At 38.7% G+C, this 19,019-nt stretch overlaps 1 protein-coding gene across 6 annotated transcripts; it reads right to left on the bottom strand.

Annotated features, from left to right (window-relative positions):
* Positions 1–5,331: 5,331 nt before the first annotated feature.
* Positions 5,332–18,607, bottom strand: LOC135112137 (intraflagellar transport protein 52 homolog). Of its 6 annotated transcripts, none has more exons than XM_064026166.1 (12): positions 18,448–18,607; positions 17,839–18,044; positions 16,638–16,768; positions 15,399–15,616; positions 14,822–14,963; positions 12,689–12,791; positions 12,139–12,318; positions 11,328–11,441; positions 10,521–10,649; positions 9,125–9,220; positions 6,647–6,805; positions 5,332–5,771 (listed from the first exon to the last, which is right to left on the bottom strand). In XM_064026166.1, the coding sequence occupies exons 2-12, from the start codon at positions 17,851–17,853 to the stop codon at positions 5,727–5,729; spliced, it is 1,332 nt and encodes a 443-aa protein (XP_063882236.1). In that variant the 5' UTR covers positions 17,854–18,044; positions 18,448–18,607; the 3' UTR covers positions 5,332–5,726. The 6 variants fall into 6 exon arrangements, with proteins under 6 accessions (XP_063882236.1, XP_063882237.1, XP_063882240.1 ...); XM_064026167.1 differs by having other exon boundaries at positions 18,452–18,601; XM_064026170.1 differs by having other exon boundaries at positions 17,839–18,039; positions 18,452–18,595.
* Positions 18,608–19,019: the final 412 nt, after the last annotated feature.

The raw sequence follows: 19,019 nt of genomic DNA on the forward strand, positions 1-19,019 counted from the left end.
GTGTTCGCTGGCTTATGGGTTGCACCATGGATACTGTTCTGAACTACTTCTGGTTGCACTTTCATTACTTTCAAAAGGCTCTTGTTGAAGTGACAGGGTGTTTCTACGGTTGTAGTGACAGTAACCAGTTTTCTGCACCATGAACAGTCGTGGTAAGAGAAGGTAGCGTTTCAGAATATGGGCTCATATCAGGCGGTGGGGCGAGGAGGAAACTGGTGTGGAGTGAGAATGCTCGGAGACTTATAGACATGCTGACCCTTTACCTGACAGTACTGGGATGGTACTAAGGGATGTGTCGAAGGTGAGGGGTCAGTGGTGCGGGAGGTCAACACGACACCGGCAAGACTTTAGGGGAGCAGTGTTCTGAGTATTCTATGCCACGGCCTGTATTCTGACACGCTCTGCTTCCCCACCACGACTATTTTCAAAAGTTACAGAGGTGTTAAGCTTGGTTTCCAACGGTGTTTCTCCTGTTGACAATGTAGAAATCTTGTTATTCTGTAACTAGAATCATATATATATATATATATATATATATATATATATATATATATATATATATATATATATATATATATATATATATATATATATATATATATATATATATATATATAAAGACACCCTAGAAAATCCGTGTCATTTCAAATAGAGCTTGTTGAGAGACGAGGAGGTGCGGCGAGGTGTTTCAGAATACGGTCAAGAACAGACAGAATGAACCCTTAACCCTTGCTTTTAGTGACGTACGGCAGCGCACAAGAGAAAGTTGAACATTTGAGCATTTATTCATAGCCATCATATAATACAATAGAGGATTTAGTTTTCATTTTACTGGCCAGCCTTTCTGAAGCCGGTGCAGGGAAGATTGTGACGCCCCAGCAGAGGCGCAGTTGCCTGGAGGTGGAGGAATAAAACACAACTCATATTTACTAAAACATTAAGACATGATACTCCTGGGCCATTATTCTGAAACGCTTTGCTTTTTCACACACTATTTTCCGAGGCCACAGAGATGATTAGCTGGGTTTTCAAGTGTTTCTTCTGTTAATAGTGAAGAAATTTTGTTAATCTGTCTGTCACTAGAACCGTAAAAACACCCTTAAAAAAAAAATACTTCAAGAACCTTTTTGAAAGCAGTGGAGGTGCTGCCCATTTTTTTTTCTTTTTTTTTTCAGAATATAGTTCATAGCGAAAGCCACCTACAGAACACTGAATTTTGCCGTAAGAACAGGGCGTTCACCGTGCACAGCTGCGGCGTCACGTGAGGGAGCCTGTTAATGTGTCAGTCCTCGAGACGTGACGCCACGCTCCACACTCCAAACGTTGTGAGGTTGGGAGTACTTCACTTTTTGCCCCACGAAGTGACAGGTGGCGAGTCACGCTCAGGGGCAGACTGTTACAACTTGCTACATGCTGACACTGCTGCTGCTGGGTGGCGTGTGTTACGGTACTGTGTGTCATGTGATGTTGGTAAAGAGGAGAAAAGAACGGGAGAGGAGGAGAAGAAATTATAAAGAAAAGGTAAGGAAGAAAAGAAGAAAAGAGAAAAAGTAAATGTAAAGAAAAGAAAACGTAAAAAAAGGAAGAAAAGAAAAATAAAATTTAAGAAAAGAAAAAGAAAAGAAGAGGAAGAAGAAGGGGAAATAGGAGAAAAGAAGAAAGAAAAGTAAAAGAAAGATGATGAGGATGAAGATAAGTAAGAAGAGGAAGAGAAGGAGGAGGTGGAGATAATATTAAACAGATGAATAAATAAATAAATAAACACTTCTTGAATCTCATCATGTTATCATCTTATCACCTCATCTCATATCAGCGTGATACTCGTGAGGGTATTTGAAAGTTCCTATATACAGCTGCGTGTGTGTATGTGTGTGTGTGTCGGTTATCCCCTGCCTCTCACATATACATATCAATATTTTTTCACCCCCTTTCGACAGTCTCTCTCTCTCTCTCTCTCTCTCTCCTCTCTCTCTCTCTCTCTCTCTCTCTCTCTCTCTCTCTCTCTCTCTCTCTCTCTCTCTCTCTATTGAAACATTCACTTGACATGTTCCGTCTGACTTTAGAGGGAAAAAAACACAGGCTGTATTTTGAATTTTGAAACAAACCCGTGGCAGTAAGTCAACTCGCATGCAGACACATTCCTTGCATAAGAAACAAGGGTCTGAAAAACAACTTTGAGATCTCCCATGCACTAGAATGAATACTGAAACGAGAGAGAGAGAGAGAGAGAGAGAGAGAGAGAGAGAGAGAGAGAGAGAGAGAGAGAGAGAGAGAGTGGCGAGGTTATGCAAAAGAATGGTCACAATAAAAAGGAAGGCTTGGCAGTAAAGGAGAACAAGTATTAAAATAGACGAGTAAATAAATGTATATATAAAGAAAATGGGAATGTCATAGAAACCCTTCATGAAAATATATAATAGAAAATGTTATTCACCAGAAGAAAAAATAAATAAATAAAGTTTGGATCTCCCTGAAACAACGAAGAGAATTTTGAAGGACAGACAGAAGAGAGAAAAAGAAAGCATAGCATAAATACTATAATATAATCTATCTTTTAACCTTTCCAAAAGACAGAGAGAGAGAGAGAGAGAGAGAGAGAGAGAGAGAGAGAGAGTCGCGTTGTACCTCCACTTATAAACACAAACTGCTCCCATACACTCACTCACTCAGTCATTCCTCCCCTGAAACACACTTGGGTAAATAAGACGACAAAGACAACTCCTGGTGCTTTATTACTGGACGGAACTCACACTATCTTACTCTTCCTCACTGGTTGGTAAACACAGCAAATAGTTTTCCCTCCCTTACATCCTGCAATTCACGCAGTAATTCATGATGTGGACGGAAATTAATGTGTTTGAAAGGAGTTCGTGTATAGTTATTCTCCTCCTCTCTTCTTGTTGTGTTCCTTGCAAGACGGGGGGGAAAGATTTGAATTGTCAATAATCTTCCTTACATCCTACAATTCATGCCAGTAATTCATAATGTGGATGGATATTAGTGTTTATTTGAAAGGAGTTTGTGATATGTTTCTTCTCTATCTCTCTTCTTGTTGTTGTGTTCCTTGCAACACGAGAGGGAAAAAATCTGAATTGTCAATAATCTTCCTTACATCGTACAATTCATGCCAGTAATTCATAATGTGGATGGATATTAGTGTTTATCTGAAAGTTGGTGATACGTTTCTTCTCTTCCTCTCTTATTGCTGATTTGTGTTCCTTGCTTTTACTGGAGGGAAAATGTTCATATCATTTACTTATTTATTTATTTCATTATCCATTCATTTATTTTACTTTATTTTATGTTATTATTTATTTATTTTATTTATTTATTTATTTATTTATTTTTTTTTTTGTAAGATGGGGCTCTGGGTCTAAGGCAACAAAAAGGCTGTATGAAAAAAAAGGGGGTCCATTGAAGATTATTATTATTATTATTATTACTATTATTATTATTATTATTATTATTATTATTATTCATTTATTTATTTATTTTTTTTTTTTGCCAGACCCCAAGAGTGTAGTCACAAGGATTAATTATGTAGGTGTAGCAGCATTCATGGTGTTCTCATATACAACACTCAATACAAGTTAACACCTGACTAGAATAAAACATCAATATAGATACTAGAATCATCAATATTATGGACTAGAATGATCACCTAATACAATAGACTAGAATTGTTATCATCCCTGTCTTTTAGTTCAACAGCAAACACACAGTACTATCTTTCACATCACCACACACGCACACACACGGTATTTTATATTCATTTAATATGAGACTAGAATTATCATCACCTGTGTTGTCTTCTTCAATGGCAACACACAATACTTTCTCCCTTGTCAGGTAACACACACAGAACCTTCAGTCATGTTCCTGAGATCAATTCATGAATGTTCGTGGTGTATATATGTTATTACACTGTTCCCTAAGCACTTCTCCCTTATCAATATGTACCTTCTTACTGTGCCAGGATGTTGGAAGTTGTCTATGATCTTTTCTTCTTTTTTTATGTAAGAGGGGCAGTGGCCAAGGGTGACAAAAAATATATATAGAAAGAAAAAAAAGCTCACTTAAGTGCCAGTCCCCAAAGAGAAGTCAGAAACATTAGTCAAATATTGGAGGATACGTGTCTTGAAGCCTTCCTCATAGAAGAGTTCAAGTCACAGGGAAGGAGGGAAATATCAAAGCAGGCAGGGAGTTCCAGAGCTTACCAGATAATTAGTTTAAATATATGTAAGCAATACAAATCAAGTAAAGTTTATAAAAATTAACTTTGAAACAACACTTACTTTTTTTTAAATTTAGAGACGCAGATCATGCCACACAGAAGAATGACACTAACATTTATTTCTAAGGTTCAGTCAGTGCTTATTGGAGCTGCTCTTTAGTCTGCCCTGTCCGTCTGTCTCAAGGTGACCATAATGGAGTATGTAAAGACACACACAAGGTTGCATATAAAATGTGAAGTGGTCAAATGCACTAACGGTTTAGTTAAGGCTAGTCTACACTAACACCTCTTATTCAGAATGTCCTCAAGGGAATGGTCACTGCAGTATATTTGCATAATATTATGGTGTGTGCTACTTAGCTTACACACTCTCTCTCTCTCTCTCTCTCTCTAGGGACTGCCACATGTAGGCCTGACAGCTTCTTGAAGCTTCCCTTATTTTTTTATTCTCTCTCTCTCTCTCTCTCTCTCTCTCCTCTCTCTCTCTCTCTCTCTCTCTCTCTCTCTCTCTCTCTCTCTCTCTCTCTCTCTCTCTCTCTCTATCCAGGGGACTGTCACATATAGGTCTGATGGCTTCTTGCATCTTCCCTTATTTTCCTCTCTCTCTCTCTCTCTCTCTCTCTCTCTCTCTCTCTCTCTCTCTCTCTCTCTCTCTCTCTCTCTCTCTCTCTCTCTCTCTCTCTCTCTCTCTCTCTCTCTCTCTCTCTCTCTCTCTCTCTCTCTCTCTCTCTCTCTCTCTCTCTCTCTCTCTCTCTCTCTCTCTCTCTCTCTCTCTCTCTCTCTCTCTCTCTCTCTCTCTCTCTCTCTCTCTCTCTCTCTCTCTCTCTCTCTCTCTCTCTCTCTCTCTCTCTCTCTCTCTCTCTCTCTCTCTCTCTCTCTCTCTCTCTCTCTCTCTCTCTCTCTCTCTCTCTCTCTCTCTCTCTCTCTCTCTCTCTCTCTCTCTCTCTCTCTCTCTCTCTCTCTCTCTCTCTCTCTCTCTCTCTCTCTCTCTCTCTCTCTCTCTCTCTCTCTCTCTCTCTCTCTCTCTCTCTCTCTCTCTCTCTCTCTCTCTCTCTCTCTCTCTCTCTCTCTCTCTCTCTCTCTCTCTACTCTCTCTCATCTCTCTCTCTCTCTCTCTCTCTCTCTCTCTCTCTCTCTCTCTCTCTCTCTCTCTCTCTCTCTCTCTCTCTCTCTCTCTCTCTCTCTCTCTCTCTCTCCAAAAACCAGAGCTCAGTCATACATATTTCATACTACACTAGATGACACAAACATATTAACAGAAACACTCCAATATACAGTAATGAATTAGTGCCTAGTGTCTGTTTTCCCCCTTGCTCATTAGGAGACATACCTCACTGAATCACACAAGTCAGTAAACACACTCCATTATACAAGTAGTGAATTGGTGCTTAGTGTCTTCCCTCTTTATGCTCAGAATTCATACATTACACAAGTCACAAGAGATACAGCCCTGTATCGAGTTGGTGTCTGGTAACATCTTCTCTCCTGCTCCTCACAGTTCGCCTTCCATCTCGGATCGGCTGAAGGCATCTGGGTCCTGAAGTGAGGAACACAGCAGTTAGTCAGGACTCAGGAGCCTTTTCCAGCCTCTTCCATCCTGTCACAAAATCCCACTCTTCCAGCCTCTTCCATCCTGTCACAAAATCCCACTCCTTCACTATTCCTCCCAGTGGGTATTCTCAATATTATAGGAGTCAGTTCCACAGTCATCCTCTTTTGTTTGCTAGCTAACGAACAACACCACTTCACCCGTAATTGGGTTCCACTGAAAACTTTGGCTGCTGCTTTTTTGTTTGGGAGTATAACTGGAGCTGGTAAGGGCCAATTCCACAGTCTATCCAACCAAAATGCTACCCATGTTGGTAAGCTCATGAACAAATAGGAGCATTTTGTTTGGGTGGCTTACCAAGAGACTGTGGAACTGGCCCTAAAATTATGTGTTTAGATTGCAGTAATAGTGAGGGAATTGTAGGATATAATATAGTGTTGATATTACATTTTTGTGTTTAAAATGAAGTAATAATGCACTGTGGTTGGAGTTGAGAAGTATTGCTCACACTGACTCCTTAGTAAGATAAAATAAGAGTACTGACAGGGAAACAGAATATAATGACTAAATCTAAACAAAACACAACTTCCTAACTCTTAAAACATGAAAAATTACCAACTAAATCAACAAAATAACTTATTTACTTTAAACACACACACACACAAAAAAAAAAAATCCAGAAACTAAAAAAATACATAAATCTAAACCTCACAAACAAACTGGCCAAGACATAACACAGTACCTGGTTAAAGATGTACTCTAGGAACAAAAAATAAACAAAATAACACCCAGAAACTCCCACAAAAAAAAAAAAAAAAAAAAAAAAAACTCACAAACAAACCATCCTAGACAAAACACAATACCTGGTTGAGCTTTTTGAACTCCACCAGCTGGGTAAAGATGTACTCCAGAATGTGCTTGGCGTCCCTAGCGTTGGGTGGGAGTTTGGGCATCACACTGAGGATGTCCCCACACTCCCTCACATAGTATTCCAGGTCCTCATCTTTGCACTTGTTGGTCACCTGAGGCAAAGAAAGTGCATTCAGGATAACATAGATGGTAGTACATAGAGTGAAGGGTAGAGTGAGTTAAGATAATGAAGGCCAGAAGGAGAGTTAAAAGGATAGAAAGTGTATTAACAATAACATAGATGGTAGTACATTGAGATAGCAAAGGGTAAAGAGAGAGAGACAAGTAAGATACCAAAGGCCAAAGGGTAAAGAGAGAGTCAGGAAAGATATTAAAGACCAGAAGGAGAGTTAAGGGAGAAAGTTAAGGATGATCTAGTGTTATAGGTCCTCATTCTTTGCACTGTTGGTTAGCTGAAGCATAAGAATAAATAGGAGAGGGGGAAGAGAAAGGCAGCATTAGAAAGGAAATTAATGGTGAAAACAAAAAGGGATTAATATGTCCACTGAAACACAAGATTAATATTTTGCATTCATAACAAAATAAAGCACAGGTAAATAAAGGAGAGGAGAGTTTAGATAGGAAATTAAAAATGAAAATCAAAACAGGATGAATATGTATGCTGAAACACAAGACAATTATTCTGCATTCAGTACTAGATAAGGTGGGGATAAGTAAACTGAGATCAAGGAGGCTGGAGAAAGTTAAAGGAGGAAATTAAGGATGAGAAACAAAACAAAATACTGTTTGTCAATTGAAACACAAGACAGTTATTCTGCATCTAGCACAAAACAAAATGGAGATAAAAGTGAACTGAGATGATGAAGACTACAGGGGCAGTTAAGAAGGGAAATTAAAATGAGAAAGAAAAAGCTGAAAACTGAAACACAACACAATTATTCTGCATCCAGTAAAAAAAAAAAAAAAAAGCAGGAATAAAAAAGATGAAAGTGTGCTGAGATAAAAGGAGGCCAGAGGAACAGTTACAAAATTAAGGATGATAAACAAGAGAATATCATACATCTACTGAAACAAAGGCAGACACTAAACCTCCAATTCAGAACTTCAGCAAGGCCAATGACTCCTCTACACACAACACTGGTGATGGTGAGGCGGAAGTGCCATTAGAGCGGCACTACACACGGCCACTCACCTCACATCAAAGGACTTATGTGTATCACTCATCATTTTCCAAGGAGTTCATTACCTTTGATTGCCACTGCTTCTTCTCAACTTAACATTACAGGCCAACATTCTGAAACACTTCTGCACTGCGCCTCCAATGCATTCCAGACGCTCTCATTGAAGTGACATGGTTTTTCAGGGTGTTTTGATGGTTCTACTGACTGGTTAACAAAATTTCTCTATTTGTTAACAAGAAGACACTCCTGAGAGCCCGCCTAATCATCTCTGTGTCTTTGGAAAGTTGTTGTGGTGAGAAAGCAAAACATTTCTGAATATGGACCATAGTTTACTTTGTAATCAATTTTAATAAAGATTTTATTACATTCTTATATTCTTGAGATTTTAGTAAGATCTTTTTTGTGGATTTTTCTTAGTTTTCTTATGTTCTTAAGCTTGGTTTGGGCTCAGCAAGAGGTTATTGTTTTTTATTTACCTTGGACAAGAAAACATTTGTAGCATTTTGTATTACTGCTACTACTACTGCTACTACTACTACTACTACTACTACTACTACTACTACTACTACTACTACTGTATTTAAAATTCAAAGGGTATAGTATGGTGGTCCACAAAGACTAAGAGTGTGAGTGAGTGGTGCTTTGTCTGAGCCACCCTGTGTGGGATTACTGGCATGGTACGTACAGTAAATAGATATTCAAAGCCTCCATAAAGGCAAATGAGGGCAGCAATTAGTGTCTGAGTAATTATATGAATGCCTGAAGGGAAGTAATTGTGAAGTGATTGTAAAATAAGAAATGACAGCAATAATTTCAGTCTGAAGTGGTGTGTGAGTTTACAGTAGCACTAGAAAACACAACAAAATCATTACAAGCACCTGAAAGGAAGAAAGGGAATTAAAAGAAGATTTTCAATACATAGCCAGTATATTAATAAGTGGTTGTAGAGTAGCATAAAACATGCCATTGTGAATTAAGGAATGATATGGCAAGCAGCAGTGGAAGAGTTAAAACTATTTCATGTGTATAAGGATTAGAACATGCAAGGAGGAAATGCAAGGATGAGAATAAATGGGAACTCTTTTCCTGTAGCTGTAACTTCAGAACTGTTAGGAAAATATAGATGCAGAATGAGACAGGTGACATTTCAGGGGCTGTGATTAGAGAAAGGTTTTGACAGTGATAAGAGAGACAAGCAACATTTTAAAGACAGTAGCAGGAACCTTTTGACAGTACCAAGAGACAAGCAACATTTTAGAGACAGTGACAAGAGAATAAGAAGTGACTGACCTGTGCTAGTCTGGATTTCTCTGAGCTAAAGGCCTCGTCCAGGTCAAACAGCTCCAGGGAGGGGTGGGGCAGCTCCCGGAATGAAGGAGGGAACACCTGCAGAGACACAAGACATCATTAACTGTGGCGGATCAAATATGACTTTGCAAACTGGATGGCTAATCTAGCCTAACCAAACCAAACTCATTACAAATTCAGAATAAAGAGGATAGCTAAGTCATATAGTCCTTGCAATATATTTTCCACATAAGACAAGTGAATGGTGCAAAACCAGATGCAAAACCAAACTTAGAAATTGAGAACAAGGTGAATAGCTCATTTAATTACTTTAGAATCTGTTTTCCACTTAGAAGAATAGATGTATAAGAAATAAAGCCAAAATTGGAAACTGTTAAATGTGAGCTTGGATGTATTGCCTCAGTCTGCAGGATGAAAGTGTGATTTGCAGGAAGTGAAGTGTAATTTCAATAGATTATGCAGAGAAGTACAGGAGTGAGTGAATGTGTGACAGAAAAACAATGTTAGAGACTGTTAAATATGATCTTTGAAGCAGAGTTATAACTGATGACCTGTCTTGATACACAGGTAAATAAAGTGTGATTTCAATAGATTATGAGTGGATGAATGCTGAAATGAGTGAGAGGATGAATGACAGAAAAAAAACCTCAGAAACTGTTAAATATGAGCTTTGAAGTAGAGTTTGATGAATAGTCTTGATACACCAGTGAGTAAAGTGTGATTTCAATAGATTATAAGTAATTGGATGAATGTTGAAATGAGTGAGTGGATGAACAATAGAAACTGTCAAATATGAGCTCTGAAGAAGAGTTAGAACCAATTAATAACCTAGATGATTATCATATTCAAGATGGTGTTATCGTAAAAATTATTCTTCCACATAAGCAGGAAAGACATGTGAAAGAAAACTAAACTAAATAACTGTGTAAAATAAGACCTCCAGAGAAACTAAGAGGAAAGAAAACACTGCCATCAAGACCCATTCCACACACACTGGGGAGAGAAAACACTGCCATCATGACTCATTCCACACACACTGGGGAGAGAAAACACTGCCATCAAGACTCATTCCACAAATAATTGAGAGTCACAAGAAAGAAATTTTGACAGCACAAACAGAGACAAGGAACATTTTTCAGACAGTTTTAGTGGTGAGAAGTTTTAACACTACACCAATACAGACAAGAAACAGTTTTTAAGACAGTCACAAGAACAAAGTTTTGACAATACCAATAAAAACATGAGAAATTTTTTAAGACAGGTTCAAGACATTTCAACAGTACCAAGAGCAACAAGTCACATTTCAAAGGCTGTGGCAAGAACTTTTAACAATACAAATAGACCAATAACACAAGAGTGAGTGGCCGTGTTCCCTCACCGCGGGCTGGAGAGGCGGCAGGGGCGTCTCAAACTGTGGTGTGATGAGGCGCAGCGGTTCATGCTTCACGTTAAGCTTGTTGTAAGCCTCCAGACTTGTTGGCACCAGCTGCATGTCCACTGAGGTGAGCTGAGGGAGAGCAGGAGCAGGCTAGGTAAAGGAGTGTGTTTGTAAATGCGAGACCCATTCTCTGATACAGGGTGTAGCAGAAATAACTCCCACATTTTAAAGGACAACAAAAGGTAAAACATGGGAGGTATTTCTGCTGTACCCTGTAGTTTCACATGGAGTCACTTTAAACTCTCTCTCTCTCTCTCTTTCTCTCCAGTTTCTTCTTCTCCTCCTCTTACAGTCACTTTACACTCCTTCCAGGTGGTTAGTAAGTTAGTAAGTAATGCTTCTTCCTTCTCCTCCTCCTCCTCCCCCTCCTTCTTCTCATACAGTCACTTAACAGAACCTCCAGCTGCTAACTAAGTCCCTTTCCTCTTCCTCTCAGTCACTTCACACAATCTCCACCAGCTAAGTAAGTCCCCTTTTCCCTCGTCTTCCTCTTCATATTCATATTTGTCTCAGTCACTTCACACAACCTCCAGCTTCTAAGTCACCAAATCTTCCTTCTCTTAGTCACTTCATACTACCTCTTCCTCTTCCTTCTAGTCACTTCACACAACCTTCACCAGCTAACCAAGTCGTCTCCTCTTCCTCTTAGTCACTTCCCACAACTACCATCCCACCTAATCCTCCTCCTATTACTTCACACAACCTCCATCTGCACTTATCTCTCTCCTGCTCCTCCCCCTGCAGTACCTGTGTGTGGAAGAGCTGGGTGTAGTCTGTGGGCACCTCCTCAGACTCCTGGAGACACGTGCGCAGGTTCTCGGCCAGGCACGCCACATCAGGAGTCATGTTGTAGTCCGAGATCTGTTAGGGAGGAGTGGCTGTGACTGCTAGAGATGACACACACACACACCAAGGGGTTGAAACTGCAAAGGGTGGGTTTCTGCAGTGTTAGGTTTAGTTTTACTTTTTTTTATCTGTTTGTAGTTGTGTTGGTAAAGATTTTCCTGGTGGTTTTTCTTGTTTGTTTAGTTTGTTTGGCTGTATTTGTGGGTATGAATGTAAACTGAGGAGGAAAAACAGTGCTGGGTCTCAATACACTTACCAAATTAAACCGCTCCAAATTCAGACTTTCCCATCAAACCCAGTGGTATCTAATAGGCATATAACTGTTCTTTTCATTGTTAGTAGTGTTTTCATTACTAATTTTCCCACAGATGCAGGGATATAGAGGGAAAATAAATGAGGTACAGAGAGTCTTCAGGTTAAAGGTTCGATTACTTGATGTGGCAGTAGTAGTAGTAGTAGTAGTAGTAGTAGTAGTAGTGCAGAATTTGAAGGTGAAAACAGTGAAATGCAAGTGAATATAGAAGTAGTAGTAGTAGTAAAGTCCAAAATTTGAAGGAGAAAAAGTGAAATGTAGATGAATATAGCAGTACAGTAATAATAGTAGTAGTAGTAGGAGAAGGAGAAGGAGAAGGAGAAGGAGGAGGAGGAGGAGGAGGAGGTGTAGTAATAGCAAAAGTATTAGCAGTAGCAGGAGCAGTAGTAGCAGCAGTACCTCTGGGTCGTCAGCATCAATCTGGTTCAGCTTGAAGTCCTTGGCGGTGAGGAACTGGAACACCACGTCCTTGATCTTGCTGTTCTCCTCACGGTCCAGGTACTGGTCACACAGCATGTGGGCCGAGCCGAGCACTGCCACACGTCCCCGGTTCCTCGGGTGCTCGTAGAAGGCACACACCTGGCCCAGTCAAGACATGAGTTTAGTGATTGAAGGCTTTGAGTACAAGCTTCTGTTTTGACACCTATATGAGCCTGAAAATGTCACACAGACACATGCACACACACACACACACACACACACACACACACACACACACTAGTCTGTTGAGAGGGAAAGAGATGTTTTGTTTGGCTACTGAAGTCTCTGAATAGGAGCTTTAATTTTTGACAGCCGAAACAACACACACACACACACACACACACACACACACACACACACACTAGTCTATTGAAAAAGAATGAGATGTTTTGTTGTTTTTTTTTTTAAGTCTCTGAATAGGAGATTTTATTTTGACAACTGAGTCTGAAAATGTCACACACATACTCACTGGTCTGTTGAGAGGGAAGGAGATGCTGCCGGTGGAGAGAACAGCCACAGCAGGGCGTGCCACATTCAGGGTGCAGCCGAAGGGATACACGAAGGCCATAGACCTGTAAACAGTGGCCAAGGTGAGGCAGAAGGTCCTCCAAGCAGCAACTAAGGTGAAATAAACTTGTAAACTAACTAGGGTGAAATTAATGGTCTTCTAAGCAATGGTTATGGTGAAAATGAACTTGTAAACAGTGACTAGGATGAGAATAAACTTATAAAGTGACTAGGGTGAAATGAACTTGTAAGCCATAACTACGGTGAAAATTAATTTGTGTACTAACTAGGGTGAAATTAAAGGTCCTCTAAGCAGTGACTAGGGTGAAAATTAACTCATAAACAGTGATTAGAGTGAAAATAAACTTGTAAACAGTTATTAGGGTAATAATTAGGGTGAAATTAAAGATCCTCTAAGCAGTATCTAGGGTGAAAATTAACTTGTAAACAGTGACAAGGATGAATTAGAATGTCTTCCAAGCAATTACCAAAATATTTAAGGTGAAAATGCATCCAGTGTCAATAGAAAAAAAGTGAAGATCGACAAATTGACATGCAAACAATAGCTAGGGTGAAAACTAGGGTGACCTGATGAACAAAAGGAGTTAAACAGGGTGAGAAAGAATGAAAAAAGTAAGATGTTAGATGCAAGTATAGCCAGTAAGGGTGATGAACCTTTCCCCACCACAAAAGTAAGTCATGAATTAAGGGTGATGGAGGGAACAGGGAGAATTCGTGTGTTAGGGAGAAGGGTTAAAGGTGAGAGAAACAGGAGAGAAAGATTAAGGGTGATGGTGGAAAGGATGGACTAAAGTTGAAGATTGAAGTGGATGTGAAGGAAAAGTGAGAGAGTGATAGGAAGATTAGGGAAAGAGAGGACTGGGGGAACAAGGATGGTGAATATCAAAAGAGGAAAGTGATGTTTAAGGAAGATGAACTCATGAAAAGATAAGGAAAAGAAATGAATAAGTGAACAAGAAAGGTGATAAAGAAGGAAGGTGAATATCAAAAGGAAAAAATGATAATGTGAAAAATGAAAGCATAAAACGATAAAAGGAAAGAAAGGAACAAGTAAATAAGAAAAGTGATAAAGTAGATACTAAAAGATCCGGAAAACACAGTAAAGTTACATAAAAAGGCAGAAAAAGAAAGGAAAGGAACAAAGAACACACACAGCCATCAGGAAGAAGAGAACTAAAGGGACAACAAGAATGGAAGAATCATTAAAGAAGATAGGAGGGAAAAAGATTCAAAAGGTACAAGGATGTTACCATAAACTTCCACCGATCTTAATAATTTCCCTCAATCTAATCATGTATTAAGAATCTACCAGGTTCTGCTTGGAGGCTGTAAACATATCCAAAGACTCAAGGACAAAGGAATATACTCATAAGGAAAGCAGCAAGAAGCCATCAGGCCTACATGTGGCAGTAATGTTATATCTATCTATCTATCTATCAATCTATCTACATACCAGGCCAGCAATCCCACACATAGCAGCCCAAACAAAGCACCACACCAACAAACACACACACATAATATTCACACTCTTAGTAAAGTTTGAAGGGAAAAAAATAAAACATAGTGCAAATGATTTATAATTTAATTTCTGGAGAAAAAGTTTGGCTGATGTTTTATCATGTCTCCTTTTTAATATGTAAAAGGGACGCTGGCCATGGAAGGGGGAAATACAGAAGCAGACAGGGAGTTCCAGAGTTTACCAGTGAAAGGGATGAGATTGTGAATACTGCTTTACTCTTGCATTATGGAGGGAAGTAGAGGATGATAGGTAGAAATAGGAACAGAAAATGAGGATAATAGGTAGAAATAAGAAGAGAGGATGAGGATCAATAGAAATTGGAAGAGAGCATGAGAATAAAGATGAAAGGTAGAAACAGGAATAACAGATGAGGATGATAAGCAGAAACAGGAAGAGAAAATGAGAATGATAGGTAGAAATAGGAACAAAAGACAAGGATGATAGACAAAAATAAGAAAATATGATGCATGTATGTGTGTATGTATGTATGAATGTATATAAATTGGTCTGACATCTTGCAGCTTCCCTTACATTCCTACATTAATCCTCCCTCACCTGCTGGAGCGCGATTCATCCAAGATCAGGCTGGGTATGTTCTTCCCCGAGGCCTCCAGGATGGCACGGTTCAGGATGCCGTTGTTGATCAGGCACTCCTTGGGGTGGAAGTAGCGGTAATAGCAGGTCCTCACCACGGAATCTGCAGCACACAAAGGAAGGGGGAATAGGACCAAACTCTAGGAACGGTTGGTGAAAGAACAAGTGTGGCAAGGTGGAGGAATAGGTGAGGCAAACATTGAGGGCACAGCTTTCAGTATCTTCAGTGTCATAAAAAGTAATCAGCTGAATGAAGAAATAAGTTGTTTAGCTGTTTATTGAGTTATGGTGTCCTTTTATTTTCACTCCAGAAATGAAAAGTAAAGCCATTCTAAGCAATTACTAAGGAGCATTCATAACTTTAAAGATAAATGTGACAAATAAACTTGAAAAGACGAGACATTACAAGCTCAATTCAATCCTGTAAAAAAGAATGAAGTAAGAACACACACACACACACACACACACACACACACACACACACACACACACACACACACACACACACACACACACACACACACACACACACACACACCATTATTCACAGCAATGCCATATTCCTCCAGCAGAAAGTTGATATTGGAGTTTGCCTTCTTCTCGCCGCCTTCCTCAGCCAGCACAAACAGACTGCCGCCCTCGTCCACATGGCGCCTCAGGATGGAGAACTGCCCCTCTGTGAAGCGCTGTCGGGGGCATGCCAGGACCACCACAGCTACCTGTGCCACACTCTCCTTGCTCAGGTCTTCCCGGTTACTGAAGGGGCATATGAGTGGGTATGCAAGAAGAGTAGATTTTTTTTATTTTTAATCTATTTTTTTATTTATTTAAGAGGGCACTGGCAAGGGCAAAAAAGAAAGAGCAAAACAAAAAGGGCCTACTGAGATGCCAGTCCCAAAAGAAAGGTGTAAGTAGAGGAGAGTTATCAGTCTCATATGGGTAATAATGCATAAAAAAGGAGAGTACAGGATTATTTTGGTTACTAGAAGGTACTGATAAGAAGAAGGGACTGTTTTGTTATTCATGAAGGTGCAAATGGGTAAATGAATGTATGAGTAGAAGTGAATTATCAGTCTCACCTAATTAGTAATGGATAGAAAAAGAGAGTACAAGATTATTTTGGTTAAAAGGATGCTATTAATAAGAAGGATTATTTTGATATTCAGAAGGTACAGATGGGTTAGTAAGTAGGGTAAGTAAGTAGAGGTGAATTATCAGTCTCTCATTATTAGTAGTATATAATGCATAAAAAAAAAATTGAGTACAGGATTATTTTGATTACTAAAAAGTTTATGATAAGATTATTGTTTTGTTATTTAGAAGGTATAGATAAGTTAATACATACAGTAAGTAACTAAGTAGAGGTGATTTATCAGTCTCTCATAACTAGTAATACATAAAAAAGAAAAGTTCATTCATCCCTCGTTATCCATGGGGCTTAAGTAACAGACACACCCATGGATAAGGAAAATCCATGAACAATTATTGCCCCCTTAAGAACACCCTGAGCTCCCAAAACCTTGCTGAAATAAAGAAAACCTGCATGTATATTGCTACAAACATTTTATCTATCAACTAACTATAAAAATAAAGAAAAAAGTAATGAACACTGATATGCTTCCTCTCATTGCCTCCTCTGTTATCTGAATTTGAGACTGACAGCAATTCCTGTAAAAGTGAACCTGTGGAGACTGAAGCCATGAATAATGAGGGATGAATAAACAGGATTATTTTGGTTACTAAGTTTTGCTAGTGTATATAAATGAGAGCTGCATACCTGACAACCTTCCACTGCGTCTTGAGCTTCTTGTGCAGTGACTTGTACCCATCGCTGAGTTTGAAGAGTTCGGCCTTAGACTCGTCAAACAGTATCACACTCCCGTGCTCCTTCCCGCCCCCCTCAACTTTCTGAAAGCAAGACAGTACCTCAAAAAGAGACATACATGTAACTTTATCTAAACATTTTTTTTCTTATCCTCTGTTTTTTATTGTTGTTGTTTTTAACTACAATCTAAAACACAACAGTAAATCACAAGACACATTCAAGACAGTTTTCCTAATAATTCTGGATCATTCCTCTCTTGTAACTACCCTTTGGAGACTGGCACCCTTAGTGGGCTTTTTCAGCCCTTTTGTCACCCTTGGTGACATAAGGCCCCTCTTACACAAGGACAAAAGAGACATACCTGTAAGTCAGTCTACAATATAAAACACTTCAATGTTATCAAGGCATCCATGGTAAAATAACATAAGGTAACTAACAATCAAGTACATCATGTGTTAGGAAGCTGTTCTCTCACCCCTATTCTGTCCACCTCCCTATTGCAAGAGTTAACCAGTATTCTCAATTATTTATCCCTTTTCCCAGTCAACTCTAGATTCCCTGCCTGCTTCTGTATTTCCTCCTTGCTATGATGACTTCCTTCAAGAGGGAGGCTTCAAGACACTCTTAATCTGATAACCTTTGAGCTTCCTTCGGGGACTGACACTAGCAGGCTTTTTTTTCCGTTTTTTTTTTTTTTCACTTTGCCAATGCCCCCTTACATACAAAAAAGTAAATAATTAAATAATTAAATAAATGAATAAAATAAATACATAAATAAAATAAAATAAATAAACATTTAGATAACAAGTATCCACAGTAATCTAAACTTCTAACAAATTATAAGTATCCTCACAGAACTTCAGCAGCTATTATGTAGTTGTAAGTTATCTGTACCAAGAAAAACATGACTTATTCATGAAGAAAAACAGGGACTACAGAAACCAATCAGGCATCATCACTTCAAGAGAGTGACTGTTCATCTCAGGCCACAAATATGATGCTTTCTCCACTCATGATCTACACAATGAAGGAATGTGCAGTGAGATGAAAGAACTTAATTAATCTAAACCTAACTTAACCATCTGATTCAAACTGTCACTTCAATATTATCCAGGAAAAATAGATAAAAACACTCAATATAGTCAGTACTTACCGCTGTGGGTGTCATGTGGGCATTACAGAGCTAAGCCACAGCAAGGAAGAGCAACAGTTTGTAGTGGTTGTGGTGAGACTTCAGCAAACAGGAATTTAGTCTTTATATAATAACCAATACAATGTAGAGTTACCACCTTTCCCTGGTATCAAATGTCACTTTTCAGGAGTATTTCTGACCACGACCTTGTTTTTCTATCAACTGTTCTGAAAAAAAAAGTTTAACAAGCAGGAATTATAATATATGTATTTTGATACTAAAAAATGTATGCTTGCTTCTTTCCACTACTTGCCTTCACTTTTCCTTACGTTTTACTATCTGTATGTATTATGTTACGCTATTTATCTAGTTATTGCCTTCTTTGTTTGCAATACAACTCTTACTTGCTTATATTACTATTATTATCTTCCCTTCCTTCTCTTTCTTTGTTTTCATTTTCTCCTCACGTTTTTAAGATGTTATTTATATATTATTATTATTGTCTTTTCTCACTGTTTTTCCTGATAATACGACTTTTACTTCCCCCTTATTACTATTATCACTACTTCTCAATCTCTCTCCTCACTTTTTTCATATTATTAACTGTATCTACTGTTTTATGTTATTTACCTACTGTTATTTTCTTCTCTCACTGCTTCTTTTAATAACACAGTCTCTATTTGCTCCCGTTATTATTATTATCACTATTATTATCACTTTTTCCTCTCTCCCTCTATCTTTCTCTCTGTCTCAGCTGAGCGCGCGTCTGTTTGTTTACAACTGAGGAATGTCGAGAAATGGATATGGTTCTCAGGGTTACTTAGTTCTTAGAAATTATTTTATTGTTTGACATCTGCTGTATTTTTTTCTCTATTTCCTTGTACTTTTGATCTTCTACAAATTATTTTAAGTATTTTTATATATAATTACTAGGATATATGTCTATCTGTATAATTTTAAATGCAGGATATTCTGGATAAATGTTATGGTGTGTATGGATATGTGTTGATGGGTGTGTATGGATGGATGTTATAGATATGGATGTGTTCGATGAGCGTGGATGGATGTATGGGATGTTATGACTCATATTATTATTATTACTGTGTGTGTGTGTGTGTGTGTGTGTGTGTGTGTGTGTGTGTGTGTTACTTTTCGGCGCATGTGATGTTATGATCATGATGCATTGGCTATATGTATATGTT

This window comes from Scylla paramamosain, chromosome 23, assembly GCF_035594125.1.
Source record: "Scylla paramamosain isolate STU-SP2022 chromosome 23, ASM3559412v1, whole genome shotgun sequence".
In the NCBI taxonomy this organism is placed as follows: domain Eukaryota; kingdom Metazoa; phylum Arthropoda; class Malacostraca; order Decapoda; family Portunidae; genus Scylla; species Scylla paramamosain.